This window comes from Cherax quadricarinatus, chromosome 2 (genome assembly GCF_038502225.1).
Source record: "Cherax quadricarinatus isolate ZL_2023a chromosome 2, ASM3850222v1, whole genome shotgun sequence".
In the NCBI taxonomy this organism is placed as follows: Eukaryota; Metazoa; Arthropoda; class Malacostraca; order Decapoda; family Parastacidae; genus Cherax; species Cherax quadricarinatus.
In genome coordinates, this window is record NC_091293.1 from 25,862,609 (window position 1) to 25,882,306 (window position 19,698).

Sequence of the window (19,698 nt, forward strand, 5' to 3'; positions counted from 1 at the left end):
ATCAATATACAGTTACCCCCTTCGGAATGGAAAACTCCCCCTCTTCATTCCAGAAACTTGTCCATCAGGATTTTAAAGGACTTGAAGGCACGGCAGCGTACCTGGATGATATTGTTGTGGTGTCTGATACTTGGGATCAACACCTATTTAGACTTAAGGCTCTTTTTGAGACCTTTCAGAGTTCCCATTTAACTGTTAATTCATCTAAGTCTTCCTTTGGCCAGGCCACTGTCACTTTTCTAGGCCATGAAGTAGGTAGTTGTAAAGTTACTCCTAAACTTGCTAAAGTTTTTGCCATTAAAGATTACCCAGTTCCACATGATAGGAAATCTCTTAAACGTTTCCTAGGCATAATAGGATTTTACAGAAGATTCTGTAAGAATTTCTCAGATATTGTAGCCCCTCTTACCTCTCTTACCAGTCGCAAAGTTCCCTTTAATTGAACTCCAGAATGTCAAAGTGCTTTTGATAAAGCAAAAAGATTATTATGTACTGCACCCATTCTTTTGTCTCCAGATTTCTCCAAACCTTTCTCATTACAGGTTGATGCTTGTGAGTCTGGGGTTGGGGCAGTACTATTGCAAAACGGGGACGAGGAGTTGCAGCCTGTAGCCTTTTTCTCGGCCAAGTTCCAGCCGCATCAGAGGGCTTACTCTACCATTGAAAAAGAAGCCCTCGTGCTGGTACTGGCTTTGGAGCACTTTGATGTATACGTGGGACAAACTTCGCAGGTGGTCACTGTCTACAGTGACCACAATCCTCTAGAATATCTCCAAACCATGAAGAGCCACAACACAAGGCTCATGAGATGGACATTGAGACTGCAACCCTATTTTTTGAAAATTGTACATATTGCCGGCAATGAAAATATGTTGGCAGACTCTTTATCAAGAGTCTAACAATATTATTTATAATAATTATATATTAGGTTAGGATGTGTTAGGATGCTTGTGGTAACCCCTTCCAAGCTCTTTTTTTTATCCCCTGGTGTGGTTTTTTTTTTTTAGTGAGGGGATGCGGGCTACCATCCGCCCATGTCTTGGACCTAAGCTAGCCCGACTGTCTGCTGTCTCGCTCTGAGTTTAGGGTTTGGCTTTTTGTCACGAGAAAAGCTGAGCTCTATCTAAAAGTTGGATGGTTGAGAGGAAAGGCAGTCCCATTATTTTGTGTCATGGCGGCACGGTTACCACTGGGAGGTGGAAGCCTAATCCTGAGCCTTCTCGGGGTGGGGGTGTGGCATGCAAAGAGTACGTAACCTTTATTCGGTGCATGTACACACCCTCATTTACAGCGAACCAGGTGACTGAGGGTTGACGATGGGGCCCCGTCATTCAACCAGAACCCAGGTTCCAGCCAATGACGAGATGGTTTTGGAAATTGCAGAGGTTATGTGGGTACCACTCTCCTGTCTGCCCTTGTCATTCCCATTCTAGAGCTGGTTGAATCACGGTCTGCTCTCGAGTGGCTTCTATTCTGCCTTGCTTACCGTGGAGTGCACTAATACTTACTGCTGTACATAGTGTATATAGTGTACATACTTCTGTTCTAAATTGGTGAAGGATAATATAAGTCAAAAGTTTTCTGCTGTATTCATTTTGCTCCCTTTACACCCAGGATAACAGGCCATTTGGACTCCTGGGTTGTAATAGAGAAGAACACAGACGACACCTGCAGACAACTGGAAGTCTTAATGAATAAATGCTTCGACCAAGCCTTCCAAAAAGATATGGAGGGAAAACCACGCAGGTACAAATCGAAGGAACCGCCTTCGACGACACAAAAACATATGAGAGCACCGAGTCCAACGACAGAACCTGCAAGGAAACTACCAGGACTCAGATCGAAGATAAATGAGAAAGAAACCAGGCTGAAAAAACGTAAACCAAAACACTACAGACCTAACCTACGAAAAAAAGAGAAAGAATCAGCCTTAGGAATCTTAAAACAAGACGGGACTTACTAATTTCCGACGCCGACAAGGGCACGGAGATAGTTTTTAAAGCAGAAAATTATAGAAAAGCAGGCCTCAAACATGTAGCGAATGAGAAAACCTACCAGAAAATAAATAACCCGGAACAATTATTAGCAGAAATTAAGGATAGAAGCAATAACCTAGTCCTCAGACTGTATCATAACGACGACCACAAAGGATTCATGAACGTGGCAGTGAGGGACTCTCTACTCTCATTTCAGTCGAAGATTCCTAATATGTATTTTTTTCCAAAGACACACAAGAGCCAGGACGAGGAACTGGGAACATTCAAGACTAGACCGGTCCTCTCTGGCTGTGCAGCGCCGACCAAGCCCATGTATAAGATGATGACTGCAGTCCTGATGCCTCTCTTGAATCTTCTTCCTGACAGGCTGAAGGATACGACTCATTTTCTACAGATCCTAGAGGAAATAAGACCAAGAGTGGGACGGGCAGTGGAAAACCTATGGCTGGTCTCACTGGATATTGAATCCCTCTACTCGTCAATCCTACAACGAGAAGCAGCGAAGACAGTTGCAGATTTCGATGAACAAAACCTGGACGCCATCAGAGAAGAACTTACAGGACTGGGAATAAGGAAACCCCCGTCCAGAGACTTAGTAGAAGACTCCTTAATCCATATAATGCAGGATACCATACTCAAGTTTGACAATACTGTATACAGACAAATGACGGGCACAGCATAGGAGCGTCTGCCAGTGTGGCTGTCGCAGAAATATTTGTTCACTGCAAACTAGAACTTAACAGACTAGAAACAGCCCCACACTTAATTCTATACAAAAGGTACATAGATGACATATTCTGCTTAATAGAAGGAGGAAGTGATACTATACAACATTTGGTAGACTGGGCGAACGAAGCATACCCATCACTTCGTTTCACTTTTGAATCAAATAACTGCAAACTTCCCTTTCTTGACACAGTGGTTTACTTGAATGCAGACAGACATCTTCACACCAAGACGTACTACAAACCGGGGAATGCACACCAATATCTCCACTGGACGTCCTCCCACCCGAAAAGCCTCAAGCAATCCCTCCCCTTCCCTCTGGCACTGAGGGTGAAACGTATCTGTAGTGGGAGCAGAGAATTCCAGCATTCGCTCACAGAGATGTGGGGCTTTTTTAGGAAGAGGGACTACCCGGAATCCTGCCTGACACAAGCAGAGGAGAAACTGGGAAAACTCGACAGACTACATCTGCTACAACCGAAGATAAGGAAAGAAGATGAGAGTCGAATACTGACGACACTCTTCAGCGCAGACTTGGTTAAGGACTTGAGGATGGAACTGAAACAACTGTGGACCTGGATTGAAATGGAATTCGCACAAACCTCCTGGATGAACTACTTCCCGAAACAACCCCCGATGCTGGCGTGGAAGAAGGACAACTCCTTGAAAGACGATCTCATGAAGGCCGAGTTCCCTAAATGAGAGAAACCACATTTCGCCCACGTGGAACAGGCGACGCTTCGGCACACAACTCAAGAAAAGTTCTGCCACCTGACCTGAATTCTCATGTTTTCTTTCATCTAGGCATATTTCTTCCACTTTTTATTTTCGTTTGTTCCTGCTGTAGCTTTCTCTTCCTCCCTTTCTCATTTCTCTATGTTATGTTCCCATGTTTTGTTCTTTTCCAACTTGCTCTGAATGACGTTCTCCACACTTATTTGCACTGGGAGGTGGGGATCCGTGGAAAGAGGGTAGGGGTGCAAAGATGGGGGCTGGGGGTGATGGTGGTGGGCTAGGAGGTGAGGATCCATGGAAAGACGGTAGGGGCGCAAGGGAGAGACCCTTCCCACTGGATGGGGGTGGTCAGAGGAGAGCGGTTTGGGGTGGGAGTTGGGGGGACCCTTCACACGGGGGATCTGGGATCCGTAGTAAAAGGTTAAACGTTAAAGGAACACTTCACAGGGTAAGGTCATTTGGCTTACCTGGAGTTTACCTGGAGAGAGTTCCGGGGGTCAACGCCCCCGCGGCCCGGTCTGTGACCAGGCCTCCTGGTGGAACAGAGCCTGATCAACCAGGCTGTTACTGCTGGCTGCACGCAATCCAACGAACGAGCCACAGCGCGGCTGGTCAGGTACCGACTTTAGGTGCTTGTCCAGTGCCTGCTTGAAGACAGCCAGGGGTCTATTGGTAATCCCCCTTATGTATGCTGGGAGGCAGTTGAACAGTCTCGGGCCCCTGACACTTATTGTATTGTCTCTTAACGTGCTAGTGACACCACTGCTTTTCATTGGGAGGATGTTGCATCGTCTGCCGAGTCTTTTGCTTTCGTTGTGAGTGATTTTCGTGTTCAAGTTCGGTACTAGTTCCTCTAGGATTTTCCGGTGTATATAATCATGTATCTCTCTTGCCTGTGTTCCAGGGAGTACAGGTTGAGGAGCTTCAAGTGCTCCCAGTAATTGAGGTGTTTTATCTCCGTTGTGCGTGCCGTGAAGGTTCTCTGTACATTTTCTAGGTCAGCAATTTCACCTGCCTTGAAAGGTGCTGTTAGTGTGCAGCAACATTCCAGCCTAGATAGAACAAGCGACCTGAAGAGTGTCATCATGGGCTTGGCATCCCTAGTTTTGAAGGTTCTCATTATCCATCCTGTCCATCCAGATGCGACTGATACAATGTTATGGTCCTTGAAGGTGAGATCCTCCGACATGATCACTCCCAGGTCTTTGACATTGGTTTTTCGCTCTATTTTGTGGAAGGAATTTGTTTTGTACTCTGATGAAGTTTTAATTTCCTCATGTTTACCATATCGGAGTAATTGAAATTTCTCATTCTTGAACTTCATATTGTTTTCTGCAGCCCACTGAAAGATTTGGCTGATGTCCGCCTGGAGCCTTGCAGTGTCTGCAATGGAAGACACTGTCATGCAGATTCGGGTGTCATCTGCAAAGGAAGACACGGTGCTGTGGCTGCCATCCTTGTCTATGTCAGATATGAGGATGAGAAACAAGGTGGGAGCGAGTACTGTGCCTTGTGGAACAGAGCTTTTCACCGTAGCCACCTCAGACTTGACTCTGTTGACTACTACTCTTTGTGTTCTGTTTGTGAGGAAATTGTAGATCCATCTACCAACTTTTCCTGTTATTCCTTTAGCACACATTTTGTGTGCTATTACGCCATGGTCACACTTGTCGAAGGCTTTTGCAAAGTCTGTATATATTACATCTGCATTCTTTTTGTCTTCTAGTGCATCTAGGACCTTGTCGTAGTGATCCACCCATCTAGATACCCATCAATTACACAACCCAGGAGCGACCTGGGTTGTGTAATTGATGGGTATCTAGATGGGTGACGATCTTTCTTCTTAGGACCCTTTCAAAGATTTTTATGATATGGGATGTTAGTGCTATCGGTCTGTAGTTCTTTGCTATTGCTTTACTGCCCCCTTTGTGGAGTGGGGCTATGTCTGTTGTTTTTAGTAACTGTGGGATGACCCCTGTGTCCATGCTCCCTCTCCATAAGGATGGTAAAAGCTCTTGATGAACACGGAGTTCCATGAGTCTGGCCCTGGGGCAGATTGCACGGGAATGTCATTTATCGCCTGTTCGAAGACATTTGGCGTCAGGATAATATCAGATAGGCTTGTGTTAACCAAATTCTGTGGCTCTCTCATAAAAAATTCACTTTGATCTTCGACTCTCAGTCTGGTTAGCGGCTTGCTAAAAACTGAGTCGTACTTCCTTGCTGTCATTTGTGTAGGACCCATATTGTTTAAGTAGGGGCCCAATACTGAATGTTGTCCTCGACCTTGATTTGGAATAAGAAAAGAAATAGTTTGGGTTTCTTTTGATTTCATTTATTGCTTTCAGTTCTTCCCGCGATTCCTGACTCCTATAAGATTCCTTTAGCTTAAGTTCGATGTTTGCTATTTCTCTGACCATTGACTCCCTACGCATTTCAGATATGGAATGCGTAGGGAGTCACTGGTCAGAGAAATAGCAAACATCGAACTTAAGCTAAAGGAATCTTAAAGCTTAAGTTCGATGTTTGCTATTTGCTTATTCCTTTTCCTTTACATTAAAACTTTGTTACTAGCCATAATTTAAGATCGTTATATCCCTGCACATCTATGCCCCTATCACTTGTTTTATTACTTATGGCTACAGTTTAATGCTCATCTGGTTGTTTGTTTCCACTTCTCTGTCAACATCTGGCAATAATTCGCTAGTGCCACTCGACAGTAATTTGTTCCCATATAACTACACTATATATTGTACACTATGCACTGGGGGTTAATTTAAATTACTCTTAGCCACAATTTCAGCTCACTGTGTCACTGCCTGTTCATAACCTCATCCCTCGTTATATTACTTATACGATAGTTCAATATTCATCTGATTGTTTATTTTCAATTTTCTGTCGACTTCTGGCAATAATTCACTGGTGCTGCTCGGCCATGTATACATTCCATATATATTACACACTATGTATTGGGAATTTGTCATATTGTTGCAATCCACAATTTAAGATCACTATATCACTAAATATCAATACCTCGTCACTCATTACATTACGTATGACGAGATGAGTAACAATCCCTTAGTATACAACAGCACAACCCATTATGTGGAAACACCTTTAGGTCTAGTTCTCACCGGTTCCCCTTCTACACTTATTTCTAATAATTATATCTTATTTTTTCCTGCGGTTTTAACAGCAGTTTTTTTTTCTTTTCCTTTCTGCTCTTGGAATTTATGCTAGTTCTTGATCTTTCTTATTTCCCCTCACTGATCTACGTTCATTACTAGTCACAAGCCATTTTCTGAATGACATCATCCAGTAACAGCCGTTATTCTGAGGCCGGCACTATGCACTTGACACTATAATCTATATTTTTCTCTTCAGTAATCACTGATATTTCCATTATGTCGGGTTTAAAAGAGTATATGCACTTTAAGGTTGCACACGCCTATTTTCCACGCGTGTATGTCAGAGATAATTTAAATTGTTGCGTTAGACAAGATATGCATCGACCATTGAATCTGTGTGGATCCAACTTCCAGGAGGTCGTGATAAACTAATCTTGGGTGTGATTTACACGCCCCCAAACTTTGATAGGGAGTGCAGTAAGCTTATATGGGACGAAATTCGTAAGGCATCTACATACGAAAATATTGTGCTAATTGGAGATTTTAACTTTAGACAAATTGACAGAAAATTTTGACTCAAGCGACTTTCCTGATACAATTCAGGATTGTTATTTAAAACAGTTTGTGACAGAACCAACTAGAGGAAATAACCTGCTTGACTTGGTTCTTGCCAGCAGGAAATCACTAATTAATAATTTTGAGGTTAATGATGAGCTTTGGGAAAGTGATTGCATATCACTCAATTTTAACTGCAATCAAGTCTCTGTCGCTGACTTCTGCTTGGCTAATTTCATAGGACTGAGAAATTACCTGGGTGGGTTGAACGGGAATGATCTGACTATGAGGTCAGGTAGGGGGCAATGGTTGCCGATATGACATTTTCCAGAGCATAGTTCCAGATGCTCAGACAGTTTATGTTCCGAATAAGAAAATTAGATCTAAAAAAAATAATCCTAAATGGATAAACAGTAGATTAAAACATCTCATTGGCCAAAAGAGAGGCATGTATAGGCGAATCAAAAGAGGTCCCTAATCTGCACACAGAAATCACTCCCTACAAAAGCAAAAGACTTGGCAGGCGACGCAACATACGCTCAATGAAAAGTAGGGGCAACATTAGTACAGTAAGAGAAAACAAAGTGTCTGGGGCCCAAGACTGTTCATCAGCCATAAGGGAAATTACCAACAGACCCCTGGTTGTCTTCAGGAGGAAGCTGGACAGATGCTTAAAGTCAGTGCCGGATCAGCGGGGCTATGGTTCATACTTTGGGCTACGTGCGGCCAGCAGGTAGGGAGGCCTGGTCGTGGACAGGGCCGCGAAGGCGTTGATCCCCGGAATACCCTCCAGGTAGCAGGCAGACATGGAACAGCTTACACCCTTGAATATGGCACTCGGCAATCATGTCCCGACTCTTTAAATTTTATCATGTTTCCGTTGCAATATCACAGTTCCGAGCACAAGTTACAAACGTAATTCATTATTTTTATTCCTAGCGCTTCGACTATTAGTATAAAGTACATTAATATGTTTTTTTCTTTTGCACCTTTTTCCCATTCAGCTTTGTTATTCCACAATTTCTGTGATCATAATTATTCTTAAAATTCATAATATCAAATCCTGAATCAGGGGCGGGGAAGTTATTTATCTTGGAAGGTCGTATTAAAGTTAGGAGTAATCTAATAAGGCCGCATTCAAGAAATTTTCATTAGATATACTGCAAAATGTCAGTTAATTATATAATAACTTCAAGAAAAATAATTATTTTTAAATCATAAAGTTAACAAAGATTTTGATGACTTTGTTGTGACTGCTTTTTGAGTGAAAGCATTTGGATATTTCGTTGAAAAATGGAGGTCCGCAGTTTCACCTGATCCTCCAGGTGCGCATCCGTTATCTAGGACCTTAAGGGCGTCTTCATTTGGATTAGATAGGAGAATGTAGATTCACAAGAATAAGTGGTTGAGAAACAAAAATACATTCGTCATGCATGTTGCCGTAGATGTGGGTATTCTATTGCAATTTTCATATTTCAATGGGATCTTTCCTAGCATCAAACAAGAACTTCATAATGTTATCTGAGAGGTCAATCAGTTCTGTCTATAGCTCTTTAGGGGCCTCGGAGACAACAACCAGGTGAGGTTGAAATCTTAATTTCAGTGTGAGGTCATGATTCTCAAATTCAGTGAACCTTTCATTTTATTCTTCAGATAATGAATCTATAACAGCAGCATATTCTTCATATGATTCACATGAATCCTCCTGCCCTTTAATGGTCGTTGCTAACTGGGGAAAATGTTCGTCCGAAATTTTCATTTGAGCAACAAGCGTTTTGAAAAATGACACTCGGATGTTTTGCCACATATCTTGCAAGTAAATATTCAAGTCTTTTTGCTTAGACATGATATCACACAGAAATGCAGCATTTCTATAGAAATCTACTTTTAGTAATTCACAGTAGTGATTCTGTTCTTCATAAAATCCAATGATTCGTTCTCGCAAAGATAAAATTTTGACCAACACCTGTCTGCCCCTGTGATAGCCAGCGCACTATAGAATGATAGGGTAAATCCAAACTGTTGCGAAACTGACGATGCCGTGCTGCATTTGCACTAATATAGTTAATAATACATATAATTTTATGCAAAGTGTCAATTAAAATAGTAGATTTAGCACAGAGATTTTGCTGATGCAAAATACAGTGCAAGGAAATTAGAGAGCATCTGGATCGAATAATTTTTTTTTATCTGTGCAATAAACTCTTCACGTTTTCCTGTCATACATGGTGCACCGTCTGTACACACATTGACTAAATTACCCAAATTCAGTCCAACTTCGCAACATTTTTCTTGAAAGTTGTTGAAGATATCTATTCCAGGTGACCTGCCACTAAAGGTGCCCAAAGCCAGTAATTCTTCGTAGCAAACAAAATCCTCTGTTGTAGCACTAATAAGGTATAATACCTTCGCTGAGTCAGTAACATCAGGTGATTCATCAAGAGTGACTGAATGAATAATATATGATTTCCTTTTGGAATATTGCTTGAAGTTGCTCTGTTACGTTAGGGGTTAATTCATGCTGCCGATCAGTTATGGGTGTTCTTGAAAGAGGCTGTTTATACTTCGAAACTTCATCAGGGTCTAAGCATCCTAAAACTTCAATAATACATTCTTTTAGTGGTGCCATTTCACGGCCCTAACACTGCTTGGAATAATTGCCGTTGCTCTAGCTTTCCATCTTTCAATTTCTTTCGTGCCTCTCTATTTAATTTGACATATTTGTGGTCTTTATGTGTGCCATAATGCTGATACGCACTGAATTTCTTCAATGTTGAGACTAGTATCAGAGAGCAAGCAGGCAAATGATTTTATCTTGAGCAGAAGCAAGATAATATTACAATTCCCAATCATCATTAAAAGCTCTATTTTCTTTCTTCAGGATTCTTTCATATAAGGAAACACACAAAAAATAAAAAATACAGTAACGGTCAAGCTGTATAATTATTCTGAAGTGCAAATTCAGAATAATTATACAGAAATGGTTATGCCGTATAATTATTCTGAATCTGCATTTCAAACGTAGAGCCACATGCACTGCTATTAAAAACGATAATAGACTGGCTATACATCCTCACCCTCCATTACCAACTTGCCTCAGGCTGGGTGGTGGTGGTCAGGCGGGAAACCTACTGTCTAAAATCGTGTAAGGTTAATTAGGACTAAATCATGAGCGTAGCAGGTGCAAAAACAGCACTTAAAACAATGTTTTAACTAGGGCATTCAGGAAGGGATGACTATATCCTCATCCTCCCTCATCCGCTTGCCTCTGGCTGGGTAGTGGTGGTCAGGTGGGGAACCTACTGTCTAAAGCTAAAGTTGCATTACGTTGGTTAGGACTAAATCATGAGTGTAACATATTTTCAATAAAAATAAAAGGGATTTCTTATGCAAAATTCTGATTCATTTAGAAGGCCGCACTCAAGTGCCATAGAAGGCATTAAGTGCGGCCTTCTTTAGGCCACAGGTTCCCCAACGTGGTCTAAATCAACATTTCCACATTTACTGTTTTCCCTTCCTAAACCCATACCCATAACTTATCCTAGTTTAAAGCCCTGGCAACACTCTTAACTGAACTAGAGAGAATGCCCACACCTGCCCTGGATAAGTGAACCCCATACATGTCATTTTCGCCATAGAAGTGGTCCCGGTTGTCAATTAATTGTACTGAATTATCCTTACAGTGTTTTAATAGCCAACAATTTATACCAGTTGCTCTGGACAGCCATTCATTTCCAACACCCTTTCTAGGTAAAATGCCACATATAACAGGGTGCCCTCCCTTCTTCCTAATATCTGCCCTATACCATATAACTAAATCTTCACTTCGATGCTTGCATGCATCATTACCTCCAGCACTGAGGCAGATTATAGGAGTGTTCCCATTGTCATTCATGATGTTGTCAAACAGGCTAATAACATGCCAGCCCCAGGAAAGCAAACCTTCTGTTCCTACTCCTTTCCTTCAAGCAGAAGGTCCTATCTATATACCTAATCTGATTGCCCCAACAAGCACAATGTTCTTACCTTCCTTGGTGTTCTTTGTCGTGTCATTCCCAGTAGTCGACTCACATTCGTCAGGTGGCAAAGAGAATGGGTTTGAAGTTTCCACAGCAGTCTCTTGGCTCTTCATCGTTTCTACCTCTCCATCTGTCTTCTTGATCCTGACCAGCCACTGTCCAGTTTTCTTTCTTAACCTGAGGATTTACAACAAAAGGAATACTATGAATCCTCTTGTTTTTCTCAGTCAGTCACCGTATCTCGAGCATAGCTAGCCCCAGCTGCTGGTAGAGTTGCTCGATAGAGGGCATCGTTGATTAGTTTCACAGAGAGCTCACAAAGTACGTCTTCACACTAGGAAGTCCACATCACCACGAGGACAGTGAGCTTCTCTGCCAGCTATTTTGTGGAAAACGTGGAGAGGTGGAATCCATTCAGCCTCCATCATGCAAGGACTCTCTTACCATTTATGGCGTATGTGCGACCTATCAGGCTTCGATGGGGATACTATGTGTGGAAAATAATTTCTTAAAATTTATGCTGTGTAAATAAACCTGATTAATATGTTACTATTGCTCTGTTGAGTGCATTTTAAATAAGACAATCAACAGGGAAGCTCTGTGCCTGTGCTGACGAGCAGGGTAGAGTCGCTATTGTTTTTTTTGAATGTGGTACAGGCACTCTAATGCAATGTGCTTAATTTTCGTCGCTCTAGGGGTTATATTGGGCTTTAAACCTCTCAAATAGGAGCCAAAATTGTTGGATGTGCATTCCTGCATAATTTGAGCATTAAGCCAATGGACAGGACAACTCCAGGAACCTCAGATAAACTATCTAAATTATGTTTGTAATTCTGGCCAGTATTATAATCATAAATTTAGTTAGAGGGGGGTTCTGTACATGACACACAGTAATCTCCAGACTAATTGCTGAGTGTTATGAGTATAAATTCTTCTTCTGTTATATAAATGTGTATATGTATTCATTTATTAATTTTAATATACAGTTCACAAATTTATATTAAATTTTACTAGAATTCCTGGTAAGGTATATTTCATTTGCAATTAATAGGTCTAGAGCAACTTGTGGAGAGACAGATTATGGTAGGTATCGAAGGGGGACGTTTTTTGCGACCTAGGTGTCCCAAAAATTCTTACTTGTCTCTGTAACTTTGATAAATAATAATTATATTTGTTACCATTTACTGGTATGTATCTAATGAGATACATCCAGATAAATGTAATTTTCCACAATTTAGTTGCCCATTGGTCCTTGATTGAACTGGATGTAATTAGTGAAGTCATTAATTAGTGAATTAATTACTTAATAATTATATGTGAAATGACAGAAGGAGGTGGATGTTAGGTCCACAAATTTACTTAATGTGTAGTGGATTATAATTACTATAATATTAATTTTGCTAAGCCAAGCCTGGCGAGTATTACATTAATGTGTATAATATTAATTTTGTTAAGCCAAGCCTGGCGAGTATTACATTAATGTATATAATATTAATTTTGCTATGCCAAATTCTGGCAAAGATTTATATTAGTGTATGTGTATAATATTAATTTTGGTAAGCCAAAGTCTGGCAAAGATTTATATTAGTGTATTTGTATAACATTAATTTTGCTAAGCCAAGTCTGGCAAGGATAAGCCAAGTCTGGCTAAGGTTTATAATAATCTGTATTTAAAATTTATATTATAATTTTCTTACATGCGTAATTACTAAGCTCAAGTGTAGCTAACATTACTAATGTATATTTAAAATTTATATTACAATGTCCTTACATTTGTAATTGCTAAGCTCAAGTGTAGCTAACATTATTAATGTATATTTAAAGTTTATATTATAATTTTCTTACATGTAATTGCTAAGCTCAAGTGTAGCTAGGATTTATTCAAAGGTAAGTTGTAATATTTACCTTTATAAAGTACATAATTAGTACATAATCAGTGTTATTAATTAAGTTGAATTTAATACATTGCACCATGGGCGAAAATGAGGAAATTATTGTAGAGGACAAATACATGGAAATTAGAACAAAAAAATCATCATTGCAAGCTAGAAAAGGTCATGTAACAAAAGCATACAATAAGTGTTTGGAAGTAATGAATCAAGAAACTGTGAATACTGATGATTTAAAATTGTATTTAGATGCTTTAGGGAATAGATATGATTCATACAAATTATATTACAACAAATATGAAGGAGATTTGTTAATAAACTGTGTAGATGAGACTGAAGTAAATCTTATGATTAACCAGTATTATGAATTAGAGGAAAAGATTCTTTCTTGTTAAAGTCAGGCCTTGAATAAATTAAAATGAGTAAACGAGGCAGTTAATCAATCTGCTCCAAGAAATATGATGTCTTTGCCAAAACTCCCAGAATTATGTTTACCTGTATTTAATCCTGGAGAAAATTGGGAGGAGTTTTGGTCAATCTTTAAAGCAGCTGTGCATGATAGGAGTGATCTAGCCTGTGTAACTAAATTATTTTACCTCAAAGGACAGATAAGAGGAGATGCACACATACTCATACAAGCCTTTCCCAATGTAGATGACTCTTACAAGGAAGCAGATGACTTGTTGAAGGTCACTTATGGTAATATAGAACAAAATAGGTTGGATCTAGTGACTATCATTGTTAATTTAAAATCTCTAGATCACACATACAAAGGTTTACAGCCGTTTAGAGTTAAACTGGAGAGCACTCTTAAAACTTTAAGTAATAAATATAATCGGAAGGAATCAGACTGGTTATTGAGTGCCATGGTACAGAATAAATTAAGCTGTAAAACACTTGAATGGCTCTCAAACAAGTATCACAAAGGTTATTTTGGTCTGGAGGAAATAAGACTAGTTCTACAAGAATTAATTGTTCAGTTGCAGACCAGCCAACTCATTTCAAATATGCAACGCATAATAACTCTGAGGTATCTGTCAAGTTTCACATAGGGAAAAATTATCCCAATGTTTATAATCAAAATTCATTTCCTATAAAGAGTTGCATAGGTGCATATCAAGTAGTAGGAATCAGAAATAATGATTCTTCACAAGGTAAGAAGAATAAGTACCCTCCTAAGAGTAGCCCAGTTAATAAGAAACCAGTCAAAGAAAAGAGAGATTGTCTTTTCTAAGAATTGCAGTGCATACAATTCATGAAATGATAAAGTTGAAAGATTGGAGGAACTTGACACTGCGAGGGTCTGGGTTCGATTTCCAACCAGGGTAGAAACATTGGGCGTGTCTATGTTCACCCATCAGTAAATGGGTACAAAGGCGAAAGGAGGAAAGAGAGGGGATGGAGAAGACAGACAGGAGATCCCAGACCCAGGAAGAAGATCAAAGACAGCCTCCCTCACAACTTCCTATAGAAGCCTCCCAACCAGGTCAACCCCAGTGCAACCAAACACTCTAAATCAAATCACCCATGCCACATCCAATGCCCCCACCCACTACATTACAAACTCCACCCCCACAGTAACAACCCATAGTTCCTTACCAGGTCTCCCACTTCCCCAACCCCAATATACCTCCCAGACCACAGTCTTAGAAAAGAAATTAAAGGTGTGGTATACAAATGCAGATGGAATAACAAACAAGTATGAGGAGTGGCACGAAAGAATCAAAGAGAGATCCCCAGACATAATAGCACTCACAGAAACAAAACTCACCAGAATAATAACAGATTCAATCTTTCCATCCGGATATCAAATCCTCAGGAAAGACTGAGGGAGGAGAGGGGGAGGAGAAGTTGCACTGCTCATTAAAAACCAGTGGGGTTTTGAGAAAATGGAAGGAATGAATGGCACGGGCGAAAGGGACTACTTAGTAGGAACAATCCAGTCTGAGGGACATAAGGTGATAATTGCAGTAATGTACAACCCACCACAGAACTGCATGAGGCCAAGAGAAGAATACGATGAGAGCAACAGAGCAATGATCGACACACTAGCCGAGGTGGCCAGGAGAGCACACATGGGGGGAGCAAAGTTACTAGTTATGGGTGATTTCAATCACAAGGAGATTGACTGGGAAAACTTGGAGCCCCATGGGGGTCCCGAAACATGGAGAGCCAAGATGATGGATGTGGTACTGGAAAACCTCATGCATCAACATGTTAGAGACACTACCAGAGAGAGAGGAGAGGATGAACCAGCAAGGTTGGACCTTGTATTCACCATGAGTAGTTCGGACATCGAGGGTATCATGTATGAAAGGCCCCTGGGAGCTAGTGATCATGTGGTTCTGTGCTTCGACTACATAGTTGAGCTCCAAGTGGAGAAAGTAGCAGGAATAGGCTGGGAAAAACCAAACTACAAAAGGGGGAACTACTCAGGCATGAGGAACTTCCTTCAAGACATTTAGTGGGAGAGGGAAACTGACAGGAAAACCAGTACAAGAAATGACGGACTATGTAGCAACAAAATGCAAGGAGGCAGAGGAGAGGTTTGTTCCCAAGGGAAACAGAAATAATGGGAAGAACAGAACGAGTCCTTTGTTCACCCAAAGGTGTAGGGAGGAAAAAACTAGGTGTACTAGAGAATGGAAAAGGTACAGAAGACAGAGAACTCAGGAAAATAAAGAAATCAGCCGAAGAGCCAGAAACGAATATGCACAGATAAGAAGGGAGGCTCAGAGACAATATGAAAATGACATAGCATCAAAAGTAAAGACTGACCCGAAGCTGTTGTACAGCCACATCAGGAGGAAAACAACAGTCAAGGACCAGGTAATCAGACTGAGGAAGGGTGATGGGGAATTCACAAGAAACGACCAAGAGGTATGTCAGGAGCTCAACACAAGATTTAAAGAGGTATTTACAGTGGAAACCAGTAGGACTCCAAGAAATCAGAACAGGGGGGCACACCAGCAAGTGCTGGATGAGGTACATATAACCAAGGAGGAGGTGAAGAAGCTGCTATGCGAACTTGACACCTCAAATGCGGTGGGACCAGACAACATCTCTCCATGGGTCCTTAAAGAGGGAGCAGAGATATTGTGTGAGCCATTAACAAAGATCTTCAACACATCATTTGAAACTGGGCAACTCCCTGAGGTATGGAAAATGGCAAATGTAGTCCCAATTTTTAAAAAGGGAGACAGACATGAGGCACTAAACTACAGACCTGTATCACTAACGTGTATAGTATGCAAGGTCATGGAGAAGATCATCAGGAGGAGAGTGGTGGGGCACCTGGAAAGAAACAAGTGTATAATTGTCAACCAGCACGGTTTCAGGGAAGGAAAATCCTGTGTCACAAACCTACTAGAGTTTTATGACAAGGTGACAGAAGTAAGACAAGAGAGAGAGGGGTGGATCGACTGCGTATTTTTGGACTGCAAGAAGGCCTTCGACACAGTTCCTCACAAGAGGTTACTGCAAAAGCTAGAGGACCAGGCACACATAGCAGGAAAGGCACTGCAATGGATCAGAGAATATCTGACAGGGAGGCAACAACGAGTCATGATACGCGACGAGGTGTCAGAGTGGGCGCCTTTGACAAGCGGGGTTCCACAGGGGTCAGTCCTAGGACCTGTGCTGTTCTTGGTATATGTGAACGACATAACGGAAGGGATAGACTCAGAAGTATCCTTGTTTGCAGATGATGTGAAATTAATGAGAAGAATCAAATCGGACGAAGATCAGGCAGGACTACAAAGTGACCTGGACAGGCTACAAGCCTGGTCCAGCAACTGGCTCCTTGAATTTAACCCTGCCAAATGCAAAGTCATGAAGATTGGGGAAGGGCAAAGAAGACCGCAGACACAATATAGTTTAGATGGCCAAAGACTGCAAACCTCACTCAAGGAAAAAGATCTGGGGGTGAGTATAACACCGAGCATATCTCCTGAGGCGCACATCAATCAGATAACTGCTGCAGCATATGGGCGCCTGGCAAACCTACGGATAGCGTTCCGATACCTCAGTAAGGATTCGTTTAAGACTCTGTACACCATCTACGTCAGGCCCATACTGGAGTATGCAGCACCAGTTTGGAATCCACACCTAGTCAAGCACGTCAAGAAATTAGAGAAAGTGCAAAGGTTTGCAACAAGACTAGTCCCAGAGCTACAGGGTTTGTCCTATGAAGAAAGGTTGAGGGAAATCGGCCTGACGACACTGGAGGACAGGAGGGTCAGGGGAGACATGATAACGACATATAAAATACAGCACGGAATAGACGAGGTGGACAAAGACTGGATGTTCCAGAGATGGGACACAGACACAAGAGGTCACAATTGGAAGTTGAAGACTCAGATGAATCGAAGGGATGTTAGGAAGTATTTCTTCAGTCATAGAGTAGTCAAGTCGTGGAATAGTCTAGAAAGTGAAGTAGTGGAGGCGGGAACCATACATAGTTTTAAGGCGAGGTATGATAAAGCTCATGGGACAGGGAGAGAGAGGACCTAGTAGCAATCAGGGAAGAGGCGGGGCCAGGAGCTATGACTCGACCCCTGCAATCACAAATAGGTGAGTACAAATAGGTGAGTACACACACACACACACACACGCACACACACACACACACACACACACACATACATACATACACACACACACACACACACACACACACACACACACACACACACACACACACACACACACACACACACACACACACACACACACAAACATTAACACCCTTCCAGTGCAGATACTGTACCTCCCATCTCCAGGACTCAAGTCCTGTCTACGGTTTTCCTGAATCCCTTCATATATGTTACCTTGCTCACAATCCAAGAGCACGTCAAGTCCTAAAAACCATTTGTCTCCATTCGCTCCTATCTAAAACGCTCACGCATACTTGCTGGAAGTCCAAGCCCCTCGCACACAAAACCTCCTTTACAAACTCCCTTCAATCTTTACTAGGCCGACCCCTACCCCGCCTTCCCTCCACTACAGATTTACACTCTCACGAAGTCATTCTATTTCGTTCCAACCTCTCTACATGTCCGAACCACCTCAACAATCGCTCCTCAGCCCTCTGGATAATAGTATTGGTAATCCCACACCTCCTAATTTCCACCACACGTTGCCCTCAGACATGACATCTCTACTGCCTCCAGCCTTCTCCTTGTTGCAAAATTCACTACCCATGTTTCAAACCCATATATGAGTGTTGGTGTAACTATTCTCTCATACATTTCCCTCTTTGCTTCCACTGACAAAGCTTTTCGTCTTTACAGACTTCTAAGTGCACCACTCACCTTTTTCCCACTACCCACCTTTTTCCCCTCATCAATTCTATGATTCACCTCAAATTTCATAGAACCATCTGCTGACACATCCACTCATATATATATATATATATATATATATATATATATATATATATATATATATATATATATATATATATATATATATATATATATAAATAGTTTAAAAGATGGGGTGGTAGGGGAAGTGGAATATTCAAATGGCTTCAGGAAGAAATCCAAATATTCTTCCTTGAAGCCTTTTTATCCACTTCTCCGAGGCTATGGGTCCCACAATTTACACCAGAGGTGGACCCCATCCTATATTAAAAATAAAATATATATATATATATATATGTATACATATATATATATATATATATATATATATATATATATATATATATATATATATATATATATATATATATATATATATATATATATATGTATATATATATATATAAATATATATATGTATATATTGTGCTCATGGAGTACTTTACATACTAATATACGTTATGCTCATTATTGAAGCTATCTGTTGAGATGGTAACTAGTTAAGTTTACTGTCGTCTCTACTGCTATGTAGATTATTATTATATTCTTGAGGAAGTAATGAACTTGTAAAGGTCATACAATGTCTTGTTTGATCTAAGAAAGTTAAGTTTGCACCACATACTTACACTATAGGGCTCCCTGGTATCTGTTTGAATCTAATACTTGCGGGACAATAACATACGTAAAGATAAAAGAGACTTACCTATCTCTCCCAAGTCCACCACTGGAATGTTAGTTTCTGCTCCTTGCTGTAACTCCTTCATCATAGGTTTTTTATGCAGTGTGCTGCTTTGAAGGATGTCTTGTAAAGTCTTCGCACTTCTTACTGTTCTCTGTTTTCGTGTGTTCTAAAAGGATTTGCACTCTCTTCGAAATTAAGTTTCCCTTAAGTTGCTTTCTGTTGAGCAATGTCTGGATGTTGCATATGAAGATCCTCGGGTGATGTGTTGGATGTAGTCTAATTCTCTACAAATTTAAACAATATAAATTATCTTCTGTGAATCTCGATTTTAAAGAAATGCTTTACTTTTCTTTATTTCAAATTTTTCTTAATTCCATCTCTTTTGATTCACTGACCCGCTTACCTAATGTTTAGCATTTAAACCTGAGTCTCATACATGCGTTTCGATTTTGTATATTATTCCCTTTGTTCCTACGCTGTTTCCCATAATAATTCAACATTGAGCTACGTCGACTCTCCTTCCGCGAGCAAGAATGTATGTTCATTATGTAAATGTTTCGTTTACGATTTATTATGACATCTATGAATTGCATAAATGATTGTT

The 19,698-nt window shown here is 40.8% G+C and overlaps 1 protein-coding gene across 2 annotated transcripts in view; it reads right to left on the reverse strand.

Annotated features, from left to right (window-relative positions):
* LOC128706505 (uncharacterized) overlaps positions 1 to 19,698 on the reverse strand; it is a 97,543-nt gene that overhangs the window by 39,770 nt on the left and 38,075 nt on the right. For both annotated transcript variants that reach the window (XM_070087731.1, XM_070087733.1), the window contains exon 2: positions 19,116 to 19,378. In XM_070087731.1, coding sequence (XP_069943832.1) covers positions 19,116 to 19,179 — 64 coding nt within the window. In that variant the 5' untranslated portion in view covers positions 19,180 to 19,378. The remainder of the gene's footprint in view (positions 1 to 19,115; positions 19,379 to 19,698) is intronic.